This window comes from Salmo salar, chromosome ssa01 (assembly GCF_905237065.1).
Source record: "Salmo salar chromosome ssa01, Ssal_v3.1, whole genome shotgun sequence".
Taxonomy (NCBI): Eukaryota; Metazoa; Chordata; class Actinopteri; order Salmoniformes; family Salmonidae; genus Salmo; species Salmo salar.
The window spans coordinates 29,528,291-29,548,218 of record NC_059442.1 but is presented as its reverse complement, the minus strand read 5'-3'; the positions used below and the strand labels follow the sequence as shown (position 1 = coordinate 29,548,218).

Genomic DNA, 19,928 nt, shown 5'->3' with positions numbered 1-19,928 from the left:
TGTCACATTGTCTCATATTTATTGGCTGTTATCAATTCACCAACAGAAACACTGATGATACAGAGAAAGCACGTGTCATTTTAGCTCATCATTCCTGTCTGTCATCATTTTTTCTGAAATTCACAATAAGGTTTGAGCATCATGAGAGATTCTGGCCTGCCAGAAGCTACTTTTTACTCTGAGGCCATCAGTCAGACATGTTCCTCATGCAATTTATTTCACTCAAGGTTGTGGAAACATGTATTTTGTCAATGAGAGTAACTTTCCTGACCTTGCCACAAAGTGCTTCAAAAGAATATTGGAAAAAATATTCAGCACTTCCGAATCAGTGTAAAATCAGCAAGGCAATCAATGAAGCAAATAAAAACTAAACTAATCCACCCAATGCTCCATAGTAAATAATTTTCATTGATGACTTTCGTTTATTGATCTGTGTGCTGCTAGATAGCAACAAAAACATTAACTTTATTTTTATACATTTTTAAGTTGAAAAAGCAATCACATTCCAACACAACACTGAAACTACTAAAGTCGCAACAAGGATAAAAAAATTCATGCCACATGAAAACACTGCCCATTAGAAGGAACCTCTTTCTGATAATTCCATGTGCAAACAAGTGTATACCAAAATCTTTTTTTACCAGAAAGTGATTGAATTTGATGTAAACTGAACACGCATACCTGAGAAGCCTTAATTTATTTATTGAGAACAGTGAACTAAAATTAATTCTGCCCAAACCCCAAGTATAATTCACAGATTCAGTGATGCATTGTGTAATAGCCAAGAGGGTTCAATCTAAGTGAATTCACATACATACAGTGCAGAAATATTCATTTAAAGACAGTATGTCACTACCATTACTACCATTGGCAAAAACACTCTCGATATTCATGTAATTTACAAAAAAAGGTTAGAAACCTGCCCATCTACAGTGTAATTGCTATGCCCTCATATATATAGGCAACAGACAGGTCTTAGAGAAGAATTTTTGAAATGAATCTCTTCATAATGGCTGAGAAAAGACAGGTCGACAATTGTGGCTACATTGAGAAATGTAGAGTTTTGAGTAAGAAGCGTGAGTTGACAATTGCTCAGTGAAAGCAGAGTATTGCACAGTGTTTTTAGACTGAGAAGGACCAGAGTATTTCGCCCTCGCCACTGGCTATCTTTTGTTATACAATAGCTATACACTTCAAAGTATGTTTTGTGTGCTAAACCGGAAAATACTCAAATGTATAGTGATGCCTATAAGACATGAATAACACAAACTTTTACAAAACAATTGAATGACAGACTTGAATGCCAGATAAGTTATAATGAGATTGAAAAGTTGATTGTCAACATTTCTACCCCATAGAGAAATGTCTTTATTTGAATACTAACTAATCCCATATAATAATAATTTTGGTAATGATAAATAACATGGTGATCAGTGAACTAAAAAGGAAAAAAAAGTTTTTACATTTCTGATGTTGACTGTTTTTTTGCCATTTCATGGTACTGGAACAGTTGCAGTAAATCTGAACATAGTGCATAGTGCCAATAGTCAATGACAGTCATAGGTATGTTTTTCATGATGTTTTAGTGCTCATTGCAAGAAATACAAGTACTGATATTACTGTTTCTGTAGTACCAGGTACTCAATGTTTTATTTGAATGATTTAAGGCTTTATAAGCAAAGGTAAAGAGCTCTATTCAATCCGTATCGTGGAAGTTAAGCGTTACAGCGTGATTTAAATTTAAAGGCAATGTTCCCACGTTAGCGAAGACTGCATTCACGGTAAACGCTGCATGTCGGCTCAATCAGATATTACCTTCACATTTCTATCGCGCAATCTGTAATGCTTCAGCGATACAGACTGAATAGAGCCCTTACTTGCAGTTGATTAATTATAATCAGCATATTTGAATTCCTACCACTGCTATTTTATCTCATAAATAAATACCACCTTTGAGGAGTTATACTAACCTGACAGGACAATTCATTTCAATATTCTGTGTCCTGTTAAATTGTCAGTACAGATTGTATTTGCCAGGTTAAAGCTCTCCCTACAAACCCAAGAGAGTGAGTGGACAACCATATCCTTCATTACGGAGTATTTCACCCTGCTACACTCCTGATGACTGATGCTACCTCAAACAGTTACCAAGTAGCCACAAAAAGATGGAAGTAACAATACATTCTGTTTTATGACACTAATGACCAGAGACACATACATGCATTTGTCTCTAAACATAGTATATATAAAAAAACAATTAATGATAAATACACACACTTTACATACATACAAAAACGTATTCAATGACCGACAAATCAATCCAAATGTCTGTAAGGTATGGAGCCCACTCTTGAGTGCTACCTTGATGGCACCCACCATCTGTCTCCTTTACAGTACAGTATGTGCCAGAGGTCATATATATTAAGATAGAGGGTCACAAGTCACTTTGGTTTCCTTATTCTAAAACAAGGCTGCTTTATGCGTTTAGCTTTTAGCCACATTTCCTTATTTACCCTCTTCTCCTTGCAGCTAAGGCAGCTAAAGCGGTCTTGGGAGCGTTCACACAAAATCACATGGCTTCTCTGTTTGAAGACAGCTGGGCAATCCTGGATCTTGTGAGAGGTCTTATGTCGCTAGGAGGAGGCTAGAAAGACAGATGGAAAAAAAGAGAGATGGGGCACTGATTAACCATAATGGTTCTGAAACCAATAAATGCCACATTATTCCTGATTTGTGGTCTGACAATGTTTGTCTTGTCTATCTGATATGCATGCTCTGTATATCTATACTGTCAGTTTGGGCACAAGATAAACACTCAGTACATTATGAAAATATGAGTTGACACATAGTAAAGAAAGCAATCCTGGAATGTTCTTTTCAGAGGCCTGTTCCAGCTTGTTTTCTAGGGAAATTGGGAAATCAATACATGCAATCAAATTAATACTTCCATTGCATTCAACAGCAAAGTCATATCAGCAGTGAAACAATACTGCAAAACAACATAAATTCATACACTTATCAGTCCACTAAAAATACAAATGCATATTAAAAACTAATTTGTATCATAACGGTACAACTCATTTCAGCCAGAAAATGATCTTCCATCCTCATTTTTGCAATGGTACCGTGCCACGAGGACCCAGTGTGTTAGTCACCACAGTCCAGTTCAGGGGAAGTTAGAATCACATGCCAGTAGGCCAGCCAGTTTAAAGGAGTACCTCAGGCGCCTTCCTCTTAATCAGCCTGAGCTGTGGGGTGCTTGTTGATGTCCCCCCCCCCATGTCCTCAGTCTGCTCTGGTGCTGGGGGTGCAAGAGATGGAGGTGGAGAGGGCTGGGGGGTCAGGGAGGGTGAAGGAGGGAGTGTGGGTTTGGGGGGCGTAATAGCGTGGGACAGCAGCTCCTTGGTGTCACACTGGTCGAATCTCAACACCTCATACTCAGTCATGTCCAAATCCTGCCCTGCACCGTGAGAAGCAACGGTGGTGAAAAATGAACAAACACACATCCGAATGTACGCTGAAAGCAGCAGTGAAATGTTGTGCTACAATTATTGAAGTGCTGTAGCTTCACTACAGAGAGGTTGTTATGAGTTCAGGTTCTAAGGGGCAGAGTAGGGTTGTTGTTGTTCTCTACACAAAGCACGGGAGCAGACATCAAAAGGACCATGTGTGCAGGCAGGGGAATAAGGACTAGAATAACGCTGAAAGATATGGGATTCCCTCTCTCACAGGGCAAACAAGCATAACAATGCTATAAGGACGAGGACTCCTCTTCAGGACCCTTCATTTAGTCTCTGCAGAATCATGTTGAGTACACTGGATTTCCATCTCATCATTCAATATGCCATGGAAATGGAAAGCAAAAGGCCAAAATAGCCTTTCATAACCCAGCTCTTTCAATATGAAGGATGCTGGGTGACCTATCAGCTAATATCATGCTGTTCTGAAAACACAGATAATCACCTTGTAATTATTGTACAATAAGTGTGTGGTAAGTTAACAAAACACGTTTTTCAAACATAATTTGAACATTTGTTAATGATCCACACAGTACAGCCACTTACAGGAATAGTTACAGTCCTCCACAACAGAAAATGTTAACAGAGCCATGGTGCAAAAGCTTTCGTTTTCACCTTGTGGCTATTATTAACCTCTTGGAAAATAGACTAATCAATCCAAACAAAGTGAATCTCAAACAAACTTTGGGACTGTACAACACATACTGTATAATGAGACATGGAACACTGAACTAGTATGGCGTGGGAGAGCAGGCTCTGGTCATTCAATGATAAAAGCTAAACATGAAGCATTCTTAGGTGGGTCTAGACATTGATATTCAAAGTCGGGGGAGTTGCAGTGGGGTTGCAAAAAAGAAAAGAATACAGATTTTCTTTCATGGGACAATATAATTTTGTTGTTGTTGAGAAAAATCATTTGAAAAATACAATTTCAGTGAGTAAATGTATTTATTGGTTCTCTTAATTTTGATGAGAGAAAATGTAATGAATTGAAGGTTATTTGTTGAGGTGAAAATGTAAATGGACTGATTTTAATGTTGTGTGGTCAGATTTGGGATGGGGTCCCCAGGAATTCTGGTAAAGGTTTGAATACCACTGGTCCAGAGCCTGCCTGGCAGCCATGTGGAGACTGACCTGCAGTCAGAGAGCATCACAAACAGGAATAGATATGTGGGGTTAGGGGGACTAAGGAAAGTCAGGGCGCAGAACTATTATCTTCAGGCTTAAACAGGAAAGAGGCCATATGATCATGTTTGTTTAAGCAGAGGAAACAGACCTGTTTTCAGCAGTGTCAACATTTATAATGCCATTCATTTGAAGCAATGAGCTATACTAAGCAGTAAGGTATTTAAGTTACTAACTAGGGAGTTAAACTGTACTCATTGTTTTCACTAGTACTGTGGTAAAACCATTATTTGCCAAATATACCATAATATGGAAACAATGAGTATAGTTTAACTCCCTAGTTAGTAACTTAAATAACTTACTGCTTAGTATTGCTCACTGCTTCAAATTAGATACGATTGGCAATGTGTACACCTCTAGCATGTGTACAAGTAAATATTTACTCTATTAGTCCGTACTAGTAGACATGCTAGAGGTGTACACAAATTGCCTATTGTACAGTATATACCCTTTTCAGTGTTACCATATTACTTAGCTATTACCTGGTATTTATCTAAGAGGTGATCAAATTGTCTTATGGGAAAATGATGTGCAATAGGATAATCTCATCCCGAACCTGGTTGTGTCATTCCTTCTGTCTGTATCCTGGTTAGTGATGTAAGTGTATGTGGCAGTATAGTCTCACCCTTGGTGTAGCCACTCTCTGACTTGCTGCGCATCATGGTCCTGGCCCTCTGTTGTCCAGCTGCAGACTGAGTGGGGACAGATCCAGAGTCCATCTCAGTTGGGTCGGACTGGTAGGCGGACAAGTCATGCATGCTGAAACTTCGTAGTCTATCTGACAGTACTCCTTGGCTCTGGGGTGGGAGACAAAATACATGAACACTATGAATTATACATATATGTACACAGAAAAACATCACTTCCCCCCACCATTCCCCCAGGACACGTCAGAAATGAAAATAGTCAGCATTACCTTTGTCGCAGCCAGGACTGCAGCTGTGGCTGCTACATTCAAACCTTTCCTCCCAAAAGTCACCAGAGTGTCGTAGCTTTTGTCCTTTGCTTGGCAGAGATAGTCATCAATATCCTGGACAGAGAGAAAAACACACATATTAATTGTGTTTTTATTGGCAGGCCATGTGAAAAACACGCTCACAGATTTGATGTACTGTATGTAAACAATACATGTTGTGACTATTTGTAATGAACATGGTCGCGATCTGTCTTGAGATTGCTCTTTAGCAACACACGTTTCTTCACACATAAAGAGTGGACATGTTGATTGTCTTTTATAATCAGTACTATTGTTCATTTTCATCTGACACTGGGTCCCTGTGTTGGTCCCCTCTCAACTCTGATGTGTTTCCTGACCCCAAAATAAAGTAAAAAGGAAAGGAAGAGAAGGAAAAACCATGCCGTTTCCTTATGCCCCTCCACCCAAAACATGACCAGCTAGGACAATCCAACCTCTCCTTTGGATAATTGATCACAGCAAAGTCTGTCATTAAAATGATTAGCAGAGCATTTAAAACATATTTAATATGGAAGACACCTTATATAACATTTCAAGAGGACAAAGAAAAAAGTACTAATGCACTGGTCTCACCTTCTCTTTTGAAGATAGTGTTGGGTGAACAAACTTCCTGTATAGAACACTGGACCCCTTTGTGTAGGGAGACAGTAACCATACCACAAAGGCAATCTTCAGCTCATAATAGAAAGGAACCCTACAGTGAAGGGAAGAATAATACAGCGATCAGAGCATTCATAAAATCTACTCTCCATTACAATACCATCATCAGTCTTATGACCATCCTATGTAGGCTAATGTTATGTGACTCAGTACTATTGCAGAACAATATTTTGGACTTCATAACTAATTATATGAAAACAAGTTAAATAATACTATACATAAACAAAACAGGTATTTTATAATACAGCATTAACTTACCAACAGATAAATATATCTGTGATGGTTTCCATGGTGGTGAATAGTGCAAATATGATCCAGTACATCATCCATTTCACCTTTAAAAGCAAAATAACTATCACAGTTAGTCTGATACATAATAGTTCAGGAATATTAAACTAAATTCTTAGAAATCCTGGTTCATGTAATTCAGTCCACGATTTGTCTGGGTCTGTGAAACTGGCCCATAATAAGCCCAGACTATGGTTTCATTGTCACTTTTTTCATAATGTTGTTAATACTCACATATTCCTTCACATCCTTTGACTTGACAGCTTTGTATGAGGAGTATGCGGGATATAATGTGCCAAATACAAGCCTGGAAAACAGAAAACATGTAATTAGCTTATGCAATAAGTGCTTGTCCAGCACATCCACACACATTTATGGGGCTAAAAGCAAATAAAACTCACTGGTAAAAACTGTCCAAAAAACAAAACTCTCTATTTGTATAACGATATACAAGCTATATGTCCCCTGACTCCGCAGAAATGGGTATTGGGTTTGTGACGAATTTACTGTGTTAAAACTGTTTTAAATTTGATTGAATGCATAATGTTTAAATAAACAAATAATACATCAACAGGGAGTGGCTCATATTCCAAGAAATTAGGAGAATCTGAGAACAGTCCCATGCGCACTTCCTTTGCGCCAAAGTCCCATTGCCATCAAAGAGACCCCCGCTAGACAAGTCCGAGTTTTACGTGCGCAACTATTTTCCAATTCCGCTCATATTGTTGAATGTGTAATTGACATAAAGACACTCATATTTTCAACAACAATTAAAACTTATGAGTAAGCAGGAAAAGGTGCACATTTAAAATACGAATTTACTAAACGAGCCACATGACTATAACTTTCAGACAGGGGGACCCCTTGGCTTGAAGCAACAGTATGGCAACAGTTGTGAGTGTGACCTGCTCAAATTACTGACCTACATAGGCCTACACTGGCTTGTCCTGTATAACCATACAGTTGTTAAACACACAAGGTCACTCAAAACAACATGTGTTCAGTGTTTCTGCTTAAGACCTCAGAACAACAAATCAAATGTGTTGGATAGTCTATGTAGAGCTTTGAATGCCAAGTCAGACAGAAGACACTTGGAGCCTCACGTCTGAAACAGCAATGTAATATGATATTGTAACCTAAATTTAATTGACGTGCTATTTTGAGATTTGGCTAACTCCATGTCTATATGTTGTGAACACGTTTAATCATTTCGCCATATTGCAACACAATAGAAATGACCAGTGGAGCCTATAATTCTGCTTCCATACATTAACGTGCTTAAATATTCGGATGACTCAGATCATTTGCGGCAATAAAGTCTTAGAAATATATACAACACTTTTATTGTAACCTGAGAGGGGTGACCCATCCCTTTGTTTTCCAAATAAAGGACATCAAGTATCATAAGGTAGCTCTGCTTACCACTGCTCTGTGCTTTATAAAAGCATTTTATTACATTTATTATATAGTTATATTTGAATGTACTGTATGAAATCCCTTTTCGATTACAGCATTATTGTTGCTTGATCATTTTCAACATGCATAGATCTGCATGAGCAGACATATATAAATATAAATATACATATTTAATTTGGGCAATCACGTAATTCTTTGTCTGGAATTAAATTAAAACGCCTGTAAATACATAATAGGTTAAATAAAATATTCACCGACCCTTTAAATGTGATATGACTATTAAATCAAATAATGTGGGCCGAAATGGAAAAAAATACCTCATTTAAATAAGGAATAAACAGAGCATAATATTCTGTCTCGCCTCAAACCCCGGAGTCACCGTCTCTGCTCAGAAATAAGACGGAGCCTAAATAGGCGATAAAGCGGCCGCTGCTGTCATGCATCTGGTGTCACGGAAAAAAACGCATATTTACAGCAAACGGCATTATCTCGAGGTGGGATTTTTATGAGAGAAAAATGTGATAAAAACAATTACTTACACCACAAGTCTAGAGATTATCCAAGAAACCATTGCGCTGAGCAGGGGACAGAACGTGCTGTCAACAGGGAGGAGTTTCTTCTTGAGCGTTGGCAGTAGCCATTTGACAGCAGCGTCAGCGAGGACCAACCACCGCGTCAAACGTTGCGCTGCACGCAGACATGAACGTGATACAGAATATTTTTTGTCTATTAAAACGATTATTGGCCTAACTACCTGATGTTGTTTGAATGAATGTAAATACATCATTTTTTAATTGAACACTAACTAGGAAGATTTCTGGGAAATAGAGGGCCTGGATCTGGAAAAAAAGAAAAGAAACGGTGAGCAGACCAGGCAGGGTAAATGCTATTCAGAATCGTTGGGAAGTCACTACCCTAAACCCTAAACCCACCATTTTAAATTTCAACTTCAATCAGGTAATTTCAGAGCTGAAACATCCCAAGGATCCCTGATAGCATGGACCAGGCAGTCTGGATTAAACATCTCAATAGTATACTATGATTGCAATACACCTGTAAGTGCTCAGTTTCAGAAACAATAGTAATTCAATATAATCCACTGCCATTAGTTGAGGCTTGTAAATCATGTTGGGGAGTTTTCCCCAAAACATGAGACAGCTACAGTGCTTTTTTGACTGGTAACCTACATCAACAGAGGACCGAGATAGGGTTTGGTTATAAAGCTAATCCCTTTGAAGCCAAGGGAAAAGCAACCCAGACGAAAGACGCACTGTTTCGCTCTAAGACTCTCTCTCTCTTGAATGCGTTTTCACAGATGTTGCTTTATTTTATGGGAAAGAGCAACAAAAGTAAAGTGGCCTACCAACTGAAGGAAACACATTTGTCCACTTTTTCCTTTCATCCTACCTTTCCATTTTCCTTAACTTTCAGGTAACATTCAAGTATGGAGAGGCCAGGCAACTGTAAAATCGTTCATGTTTATTTCCAGAATGTCCTGGCCACATAAAAAAAAGTATTCACAGAAGAAAAACAACCCATAACACACAGGGCCTGAAACGAGACTAACCAGATTTTTTACTGAATCACAACAAATTTAATGACTCTGAGGCCAACAATACACAGTTAAAGAAGCACGATTTCAACATCCAAAATCAGTTTGAATTTGCATTCCTTTTTTACCCCTCCAAACAACATTATATAAAGAAAATAATATAGATATATGCACTGTACAGGTAAACTTTAAAGAGAAGTTTGCTTTTTAGTTCCAGTGTTTCAAATGCCGAAAGTAAATGAAATACATTGATTGTACAAAACATTAAGAACACCTGCTCTTCCATGACAGACTGACCAGGTGAATCTACGTGAACGCTATGATCCCTTATTGATGTCACTTGTTAAATCCACTTCAATCAGTGTAGATGAAGGGGAGGAGACAGGTTAAAGAAGGATTTTTAAGCCTTAAGACAAATGAGACATGGATTGTGTATGTGTGCCATTAAGAGGGTGAATGGGCAAGACAAAATATTGAAGTGCCTTTGAACAGGGTATGGTAGTAGGTACAGGCGCACCGGATGTGTCAAGAACGGCAATGCTGCTAGGTTTTTCATGCTCAACAGTTTCCCATGTGAATCAAGAACAGTCCACCAACCAAAGGCCATCCAGCCAACTTGACACAACTGTGGGAAGCATGGAATGTTTTCAACACCTTGTAGAGTCCATGCCCCGACGAATTGAGGCTGTTCTGAGGGCAAAAGGGGGGTGTAACTCCTTATTAGGAAGGTGTTCCTAATGTTTGGTATACTCAGTGGATATTGTTTTACATTTAGATAGATTTCAGAACTAGATCAGAGTAGTGATGGATTAAAGTTTCATGAACATTAAAATGTGAGTCACTCATTTAATATAATTTAATGTCGCAATGTAGAGCAAGACATTTCCATTACGGATTAGATATGTCAGTGACCGGCTCAGAGTAAGTCTGCCCACAGACGTCAACTCGACGTCTATTCCATGTTGGTTCATCGTAATTTCATTGATTTGACGAATCAACGTTGTTTCTACAACCAGTTTTCGCCCAGTGGGTGGTTAATCCACCCTATTGCAGGATGAAGCCTCAGCTTCCCCAAAATAATCAGACCACACTCATCACTTTAGATAGGCATGAGCATTCTTATTTTCAGAGATCTATCTTGGGATTAATATATATCTTCGCAACGTTGGGGATACAGTCACCACACTTTGGGTGATTTCTGGGTTTACCCAGATTATATGCAAGATAATAAAAGCCAACTTTCATAAGAACAGATCTGATATGTTATTTAGCCCTAAGCATTCAAAAGTTCTCAGCCCAAAACTAATCAAAAACAATAATGTGAAAGAAAGAGACAATATATTTGAGAAGAGACTAGATTAACCCTCGACCAAAATTGTCTTTGTTCATACTTGAGCAGGCAAAAAGACTTTAATGGGACTAAAAGCGGTCAAAAGCTCAATCTTAGCTCCTTAAGGCTGCCAGTCTAGACTGCATCTCCTCAATGTCCTCCTCCGACTCATCCTCTGAGGCTGCGGCTGCCGCAGGAGGCTCCATTTCAGGTAGGGCGTCTGTGACTTTGCTGGGCGCTTTGCCAAGGGCACCTAATATGGAACAAACCACCAGGGGTCAGCATGTACAACATTACATTTTTTTACCATCAGCCCCCACCAGACAGGTGAACATTTACAGCCCCAAACAACTTTTTGAGACCAGTTTCATTACCAGAGAGACTGTCTTTACCTGCTGTGATCTCAAAGAGGATCTTATCAACTTCTGCCTCTGCTGCCTCCTCCATCTCGTCATCCTCCATGCTTTCAAAGGTATCCTCCAGCATCTCCTCTATGATACCAGCCTGTGGGACATACACAACACCAAAAGGTTATATCAATACTCAAACAATATTTCCTAATTTATTCTTCAATATAAATTTGAACATAGTGCATAATATTGTTGGTTATATGAATTGTTGGTTATATGAATTGTATGTTTGTAGCTTCGGATCGTAGCAGTGGTTCAAAACTGGACGGCTTCCCTGAGTCTCTCGAAAGAGGGTTTCACACCGGTATGCGACGCAGCAGCAATAGAGCAATGCACATGAGCAGTGATCGATTTGTGTACCCAACAGTAACACAGCGGCCACAGTGTGTCAGCAGATATGTGACTGACCTTCATCATCTCCTTGGACAGCTCCCTCATGGTGCCCTGGATCTCTGGGATCTTCACTAAGCTCTGCATGGCTTTCATGACCTCTGTGCTCTTCTGAAGGGCGCCAGCTACACGCAATACAGCTGGAAAAATAACAGCACAGTCACACACCAGACACCACCCCTTCGTAATGTAACACGTAGCATATTACATGTGCAGTACATATTCATATTAGGGCCATGACTTGACCACTTGGCCTGACCAGGAAAAACTCTGCACCCCTACTAGCTTCCAGTGTTACAAAGCATTTCTATTAATTTGTCATCAAATTAACTTATCCTGGGCATTTTGTAACTGGTGGTGCTACATCAGTAGTTTCCTTCACACTCACAAAGCTGGTTCTTCATGCTGAGGAGTACAGAGTTCATTTGGGCTTTGGAGGCATAAAGTTTGCTGACTGCACGCTTCGACTGGACCATCTCTTTTGCAAGAACTACACACACGTCCCTGTGTCCCTTTTTAGCAGCATCTTTGATGGATCTCTTTACCTTCTCCTCCTCCCTCTGAATGTCTAAGATAGGAGAGGAACAATGAGAGATCGCTAATATAACAAACTAATGTAGAACATCATGACAGAAGTCTGACAGCAGCTTCCCTTGGTGTTTATATTGTTAGAGTGTATTGTTTTTGCTCTCTGACATTTTTAAACCAATATTGGACTAGGCTTCACATAAGATAGCCTTAAAGTACTTCTTCTCACCTCGAATTTGTCTGTCAATCACTCTCATCTCTTTCCTGATTTTGAGTGACCATTCATTTACCTTAAATGACAGAAAAAAAGTGAATTAAGCTTCAACAAACCACTAGTAAAATATTACAATCAGATGTGTCATTCACTGTCAAGCTTAAGGAAATGACGTGTAAACAATTTTTTCTTCTTTCGTGTGAATTTGAGGCAGAACCATGTAAAGTGACGTTAGATTGATGGCCGTTTGTTTACATCCGAAGATGGTGCTGGCTGCTAGTGTGTAAATGAGCAACAGGCCAGCAGCCATAGCATTTTGGGGAATAAAGTTTGTAAATATAGGCCACACATTCTTCCAATGCAAGTAGCTAGCAAACAAGCACGATTTATATTGAAGGCCATAAACTAGTTAGCTACTGTGTAACTAACAATCAAACTGAAATGGTAATGTTAGCAACAATTGTCTTACGTTAGCTAACTCGTAAACTGCCGTAGTAAACGTTAGCTAGCTACATTACAATACTATGTTATTCGATTCAAGTTTAAATACGACGGAGATCGTGAGGAGAGGTATTGGATAAACGTCGCCCTTGTTACAGTACCATAAATAAACAGAGCAAGCTAGCCTAGCTGTTAGGTACTGTATCTAGCTTTGAATTAGTAGTTTGGCTAGCTGTCAAGCTCGTGTCGCCCCTCACCAGAAGCCTTCACTTACCAAGTCTTTTGGTGGTTTATCTTGTGTTTTCCCGAACAGTCCCATTTTCATTACAACGATTACGTTAGCTAACCTAGCTAAGCTGGTAATACAGAACACAACAGAAACATTAGCATACACCTTCTACCGCTTTCGGATTCCAAGCTACGCCACTTCGCCTCCCAGGCCACGTTCCAATACGTCAATGCGCCACCCTACTGAAGTGGTGGGAAAAAGTACCCAACTGTCATACTTGAGTAAAAGTAAAGATACCTTATTAATAGAAAATGACTCAAGTAAAAGTCATTCAGTAAAATCTACTTGAGTAAAAGTCTAAAAGTATTGGGGTTAAAATATACTTAAGTATCAGAAGTAAAAATATAAATAATTTCAGATTCCTTATATTAAGCAAACCAAGTGGCATATAGTGAGTCCGCCAGATCAGAGGCAGTAGGGATGACCAGGGATATTCGGTTGAAGTGCGTGAATTTGAGTATTTTCCTGTCCTGATAAGCATTCAAAATGTAACAAGTACTTTTGGGTGTCAAGTAAAATGTAGTAAAAAGTACAATATTTTCTTAAGGATTGTAGTGAAGTAAAAGTAGTCCAAAATATATATAGTAAAGATATATATAAAAAACTACTTAAATAGTACTTTAAAGTAGTTTTACTTAAGTACTTTACACCACTGCCCTACTGACATACGATGCCGCGCTAGGCTAGGGTGCGTTATGTGTACCATATGCTCTACTTGTGCATTGTTTCACGGTGGCGAGGTTCAAACAAAAGTACACACAAACTCCAACTAGCTTTAGTTTTTAGCAAGTTGAAAAGCGAAACACATACATACATGCGTCAAGTACGGGGAAATGCGGACAAAACGTATATGCATCTTGTGGGCATGAAACTAATGTTGCGCAAGTTTATTCAATATTTCAAAATGATGGATAAAATGATAAGGTCGTACGTCTACTTAAATCAATAGACCCTGGCCAAAGCATAACACTAAATCAGAGATAGGACAAGTAGCTTTACGCTAATTGCCACACCCTGATCTTTACTTGTTACTTTTATTACTTATCCGTATTTTTTTTGACTGCATTGTTGGTTAGAGGCTCGTAAGTCAGCATTTCACTGTAAGGTCTACCTACACCTGTTGTATTCGGCGCATGTGACTAATACGATTTGATTTGTTTCACATGTCTTGTGCTTGTCTCCACCCCCCACCAGGTGTCTCCTATTTTCCCAATTATCCCTGTGCATTTATACTGCGTTTTCTGTCTGGTCAAATCGTCCTAGCGTGGTTTCCGTGTGATACAAGTTCTTGTTTTCGAGTCTTCCCGGTTCCGACCTTTCAGCCTGCCGTTCTGTCCCTTTTAGACTCTGCCTTGTACTACGAGCCTCTGCCTGCCCTCAACCTGCCTTATTGCCTGCTCCTTTGTTATAATAAATATTCTGAGAACCGAACCATCTGCCTCTGGGTCATATCCTGAGTCGATTCTGGGTCAAATCAAATTTTATTTGTCACATGAGCAGTATACAACAGGTAACCGTAACAAACAATGCAGTTTTAAGAAAAATAAGTGTTTAAAACTTATTGTGGGATGGTAGCGTCCCACCTGGCCAACATCCAGTGAAATTGCAGAGCACGAAATTCAAATTACAGAAATATAATTATTTAACATTCATGAAAATACAAGTATTATACATCAAAATAAAGCTTAACTTCTTGTTAATCCAGTTGCTGTGTCAGATTTCAAAAAGGCTTTACGGCAAAAGCACACCATGCAATTTTCTGAGGACCGCGCCCCGCATACAAAAGCATGAAAAACATTTTTCAACCAGGCAGATGCGACATGAAAGTCAGAAATAGCGATATAATAAATGCCTTACCTTTGAAGATCTTCTTCTGTTGGCACTCCAAAAGATCTCAGTTACATAACAAATGGTCCTTTTGTTCGATAAAGTCCTTCTTTATATCCATAAAAACTCAGTTTAGCTGGCGCGGTTCATTCAATAATCCACCGGTTTCCCTCCTTCAAAATGCATACAAAATGAATCCCAAACGTTACCAATAAACTTATCCAAACAAGTCAAACAACTTTTATAATCAAACCTCAGGTACTCTAACACGTAAATAAACAATCAAATTTAAGATGGAGAATAGTATGTTTATTACCGAAGATAAATAACAAAGAACATGCTTTCATCCATGTGCAAGGAAACACTACAGCCAAAATGGAAGCCACTTAGAAAAACTACAACTTCTAGCTCATTTTTCCAAAAACCAGCCTGAAACTCTTTCTAAAGACTGTTGACATCTAGTGGAACTGCAATCTGGGAGGACTTTGCCTCATAATAAACATGAAAGCCATTGGAAACAGTGGTAGGCTGAAATACTTTTTTGGGGGGATGGTTTGTCCTCAGGGTTTTGCCTGCCATGTCAGTTCTGTTATACTCACAGACATTATTTTAACAGTTTTAGTAACTGTGGAGTGTTTTCTATATGCATATCCTAGCTTCTGGGCCTGAGTAACAGGCAGTTTACTTTGGGCACGCTTTTCATCCGGACGTGAAAATACTGCCCCCTACCCAAGAGAGGTTAAGCAAAAAATAGAAAATAAAAGTAACAAATAATTAAACAGCAGCAGTCAAGTAACAATAGCGAGGCTATATACAGGGGATACCGGTACAGAGTCAATGTGCAGGGGCACCGGTTAGAGGTAATTGAGATAATATGTACATGTAGGTAGAGTTAAAGTGACTATGCATTGATAATGAACCGAGAGTAGCAGCAGCGTGAAAGAGGGGTCTGGGTAGCCCTTTGATTAGTTGTTCAGGAGTCTTATAGCCAAATCTTTTCAGTCTCCTAAGGGGTAATAGGCTTTGTCGTGCCCTCTTCATGACTGTCTTGGTGTGCTTGGACCATGTTAGTTTGTTGGTGATGTTGACGCCAAGGAACTTGAAGCTCTCAACCTGCTCCACTACAGCCCCGTCGATGAGAATGGGGGCAGTCCGGGATTCTTCCGATGGCATTGAGGAGTACACCACATCAATCACTGGCTTCATCAATAAGTGCATTGATGACGTCGTCCCCACAGTGACCGTACGCACATACCCCAACCAGAAGCCATGGATTACAGGAGTCCAAGAGGCTTCTAAACAGCTTCTACCCTCAAGCCATAAGACTACTGCACATCTAATCAAATGGTTGCCCAGACTATTTGCATCCCCCCCCCCCCCATGCTGCTGCTACTCTCTGTTATTATCTATGCATAGTCACTTTAATAACTCTACCTACATCTATATATTTCCTCAATTACCTCGACTAACCGGTGCCCCCGCACATTGACTCTCTACCGGTAGCCCCTGTATATAGCCTCGCTATTGTTTTTTTTGCCACCTTTCCAACAAGTCAGTTCTTCAAATTTCTGCCCTGTTAGAGCTTCCCCGGTCAACTCTAAGTGCTGTTATAGTGAAGTGGAAACGCCTAGGAGCAACAAAGGCTCAGCAATGAAGTGATAGGCCACACAAGCTCACAGAACGGGACCGCCCAGTGCTGAAGTGCATAGCGCATAAAAATTGTCTGTCCTCGGTTGCAACACTCACTACTGAGTTCCAAACTGCCTCTGGAAGCAACTTCAGCACAATAACTGTTCATTGGGAGCTTCATGAAATGGGTTTCCATTCCCGAGGAGCTGCACACAAGCCTAAGATCACCATGCGCAATGCCAAGCATCGGCTGGAGTGTTGTAAAACTCACCGCCATTGGACTCTGGAGTAGCGTAAATGCGTTCTCTGGAGTGATGAATCACGCTTCACCATCTGGCAGTTTGGCAGACGAATCTGGGTTTGGCAGATGCCAGGAGAACGCTAAATGCCCAAATACATAGTGCCAACTGTGGAGGAGGAATAATGGTCTGGGGCTGTTTTTCATGGTTTGGGCTTGGCCCCTTAGTTTCAGTGAAGGGAAATCTTAACGCTACAGCATACAATGACATTCTAGACGATTCTGTGTGTCCAACTTTGTGGCAACAGTTTTGGGAAGACCCTTTCCTGTTTCAGCATGATATTATCCACGTGCACAAAGTCAGGTCCATACAGAAATAGTTTGTCTAGATCAGTGTGAAAGAACTTGACTGGCCTGCACAGAGCCCTGACCTCAACCCCATCAAACACCTTTGGGATGAATTGGAACACCGAATGCAAGTCAGGCCTAATCGCCCAACATCAGTGCCCGACATCACTAATGGTCTTGTGGCTGAATGGAAGCAAGTCCCTGCAGCAATGTTCCAACATCTAGTGGAAAGCCTTCCCAGAAGAGTGGAGGCTGTTATAGCAGCAAAGGGGGGACCAACTCCACAAAGTGGGGACCAACTCCATATTAATGCCAATGATTTTAGAATGGCAAGTTCGACGAGCAGGTGTCCACATACTTTTGGTAGAAGCCGCAGGTACATATTCAGCACCATGGACAGTGACACGACAAGCGCAAACTGAAACAAAGGACTGGGACGTATTCATTAATCCGATTCTGTTTGAAACGGATCTTTGGAAATACTGTTCTCTTTGGTACCAGTTTCATACCTTGTGTACCTAAAGTCTGCACCTGTTCAATTTAGGCCAGAACACATTTTGCTCAATGCATATTCTGTAGTCCACTAGAGTGTTCTTGAGCTTTGATTGATTTGTTTACAACCTCTATAATACTTTTGGCTTTGGTATGTATGAACATTGAGGCATGCTAGGCTAGGCCTACATATTTGTATCATGAATGATGACATGACACTAGGGGCTCTATTCAATCCGTAATCGTGGAAGTTCTGCGTTACAGCGTGATTGAAATTTAAAGGCAATGTCACGTGTTAGCAGAGAATGCATGAAAGAGAGGGACCCGCCTCTACTATTTTACTGGTTTGTGACCCACTGACACCACCCCCGGTTAGAGGGGAATAAGGCAACCCAAGAGTTGACACACACAGACGCCTCACAAGTCCTCAACTGGCAGCTTCATTAAATAGTACCCGCAAAACACCAGTCTCAACGTCAACAGTGAAGAGGCGACTCCGGGCCTCTGGCCTTCTAGGCAGAGTTGCAAAGAAAAAGCCATATCTCAGACTGGCCAATAAAAAGAAAAGATTAAGATGAGCAAAAGAACACAGAAAGCCAGCATCTTGGAGTCGCCTCTTCACTGTTGACGTTGAGACTGGTGTTTTGCGGGTACTATTTAATGAAGCTGCCAGTTGAGGACTTGTGAGGCGTCTGTTTCTCAAACTAGACACTCTAATGTACTTGTCCTCTTGCTCAGTTGTTCACCGGGGCCTCCCACTCATGATGATGCTGATGCTCCAGATACTCAACTAGTCTAAAGAAGGCCAGTTGTATTGCTTCTTTAATCAGAACAACAGTTTTCAGCTGTGCTAACATAATTGCAAAAGGGTTTTCTAATGATCAATTAGCCTTTTAAAATGATAAACTTGGATTAGCTAACACAACGTGCCATTGGAACACAGGAGTGAGGGTTGCTGATAATGGGCCTCTGTATGCTTATGTAGATATTCCATTAAAAATCAGCCATTTCCAGCTACAATAGTCATTTACAACATTAACAATGTCTACACTGTATTTCTGATCAATTTGATGTTATTTTAATGGACAAAGATATTAGCTTTTTTATCGAAAACAAGGACATTTCTAAGTGACCCCAAACTTTTGAACGGTAGTGTACATGGGGGTGAAAAGTGAGAAAGGTAGTGGTTTTTGGGCATGCACACCATCCCACAAGTCCAGAGATATGAATGAGTCCAGTTGTTGACAGGGAGAGAAAGCGATATTGCTCTCTTCCACTGCCTGAGGGAGACTGCAAGTATATTGTGACCTGTATAATCAAGACAATTGGTAGATGTCCGGCCCCCTAGTAACCTTCCTAGAAACCTATCAGGTCACACAGGTCAGAGAGAGTTTGAGAGGCAGATTTATGGTACCGCCTAGACTCTGAGGCTCAGGTCATGGGAGATGGGGAGTGGAGTGTGCAGCTCATGGTTGTGAGGTACTGATAACAGTCATCGGCAGGGACTTCGTAACACTGCATTCATGGTAAACTCTGCATGTCGGTTTAATCGGAAAGTATCTTTACATTTCTATTGTGCAATCTGTAATCTGGACATGTCCTCCCCACATACTGAAATGGTCTTTTTATCCGCCACAGTGTTATCATTGGAATGTGATACAAAACGAGGCAACAGTGTGCTTTAGGACCATGTTGATGCCTTGGAGCTGTCTGGTAGGCTGTTTGGAGTGTATATCCAATTGGATTAAAAAAAATATATATATAATTATAATATTATGTCCGCCCCACTTCTAAAACCAAAGTTACGCCCCTGATATTAAGGACAGATAGTGGAAATGATTCTTATACTGTAATAATTTACACCTGTAGCCAAACTATATGTAGTGGTCTGCAAATTGCATTTGCTTTTGCCTAATGGCATGCTTCTCATGGCAAATTCACTTATCCCTATACCAGCAGACAATGCCTTACCTACACTGTCACTCATGATGTAAAAGCTGGTCCCTTTCTAGGATTTCTAGATTTTTCTTTCTAGGATTTCTAGATTTTTCTTTCAAGGATTTCTAGATTTTTCTTTCGTAGATGTTCTGTCGCACCAATCAAATACACATTTGGTGACATGTAACCAATAACAGATAGCAGAGGGCGGGTTCTAAAGGCATTCCCGACTGCTCTTTGCGCATGTTTACTTGGATTA

The 19,928-nt window shown here is 40.1% G+C and overlaps 2 protein-coding genes across 4 annotated transcripts; both read right to left on the bottom strand.

Annotated features, from left to right (window-relative positions):
* Positions 1 to 2: 2 nt before the first annotated feature.
* On the bottom strand, positions 3 to 8,718 carry reep1 (receptor accessory protein 1). Of its 3 annotated transcripts, XM_014188688.2 has the most exons (8): positions 8,583 to 8,718; positions 6,862 to 6,934; positions 6,598 to 6,674; positions 6,253 to 6,373; positions 5,620 to 5,733; positions 5,329 to 5,500; positions 3,219 to 3,460; positions 3 to 2,644 (listed from the first exon to the last, which is right to left on the bottom strand). In XM_014188688.2, exons 1-8 carry the CDS (start codon positions 8,612 to 8,614, stop codon positions 2,570 to 2,572), a joined length of 906 nt encoding a protein of 301 aa, XP_014044163.1. In that variant the 5' UTR covers positions 8,615 to 8,718; the 3' UTR covers positions 3 to 2,569. The 3 variants fall into 3 exon arrangements, with proteins under 3 accessions (XP_014044163.1, XP_014044214.1, XP_014044188.1); XM_014188739.2 differs by lacking the exon at positions 3,219 to 3,460 and having other exon boundaries at positions 8,583 to 8,716; XM_014188713.2 differs by lacking the exons at positions 3 to 2,644; positions 3,219 to 3,460 and adding an exon at positions 3,467 to 4,652 and having other exon boundaries at positions 8,583 to 8,717.
* Positions 8,719 to 9,507: 789 nt separating this feature from the next.
* On the bottom strand, positions 9,508 to 13,295 carry chmp3 (charged multivesicular body protein 3). Its single transcript, NM_001140364.1, has 6 exons — positions 13,183 to 13,295; positions 12,483 to 12,543; positions 12,114 to 12,293; positions 11,744 to 11,865; positions 11,318 to 11,429; positions 9,508 to 11,178 (listed from the first exon to the last, which is right to left on the bottom strand). The coding sequence occupies exons 1-6, from the start codon at positions 13,231 to 13,233 to the stop codon at positions 11,039 to 11,041; spliced, it is 666 nt and encodes a 221-aa protein (NP_001133836.1). The 5' UTR covers positions 13,234 to 13,295; the 3' UTR covers positions 9,508 to 11,038.
* Between the last annotated feature and the right edge of the window lie 6,633 nt (positions 13,296 to 19,928).

Coding starts and splice junctions, on each gene's coding strand:
- reep1 (XM_014188688.2), bottom strand. CDS start 8,614: ATGGTTTCTTGGATAATCTCTAGACTTGTGGT. Junction 5,501..5,619: donor CAGTCCTGGCTGCGACAAAG/GTAATGCTGACT, acceptor CTCCCACCCCAG/AGCCAAGGAGTACTGTCAGA. Junction 2,645..3,218: donor TTAAGAGGAAGGCGCCTGAG/GTACTCCTTTAA, acceptor CTGTCTTTCTAG/CCTCCTCCTAGCGACATAAG.
- chmp3 (NM_001140364.1), bottom strand. CDS start 13,233: ATGAAAATGGGACTGTTCGGGAAAACACAAGATAAACCACCAAAAGAC. Junction 12,544..13,182: donor ATAAACCACCAAAAGACTTG/GTAAGTGAAGGC, acceptor CTGTCATTTAAG/GTAAATGAATGGTCACTCAA. Junction 11,179..11,317: donor CCTCTTTGAGATCACAGCAG/GTAAAGACAGTC, acceptor GTTCCATATTAG/GTGCCCTTGGCAAAGCGCCC.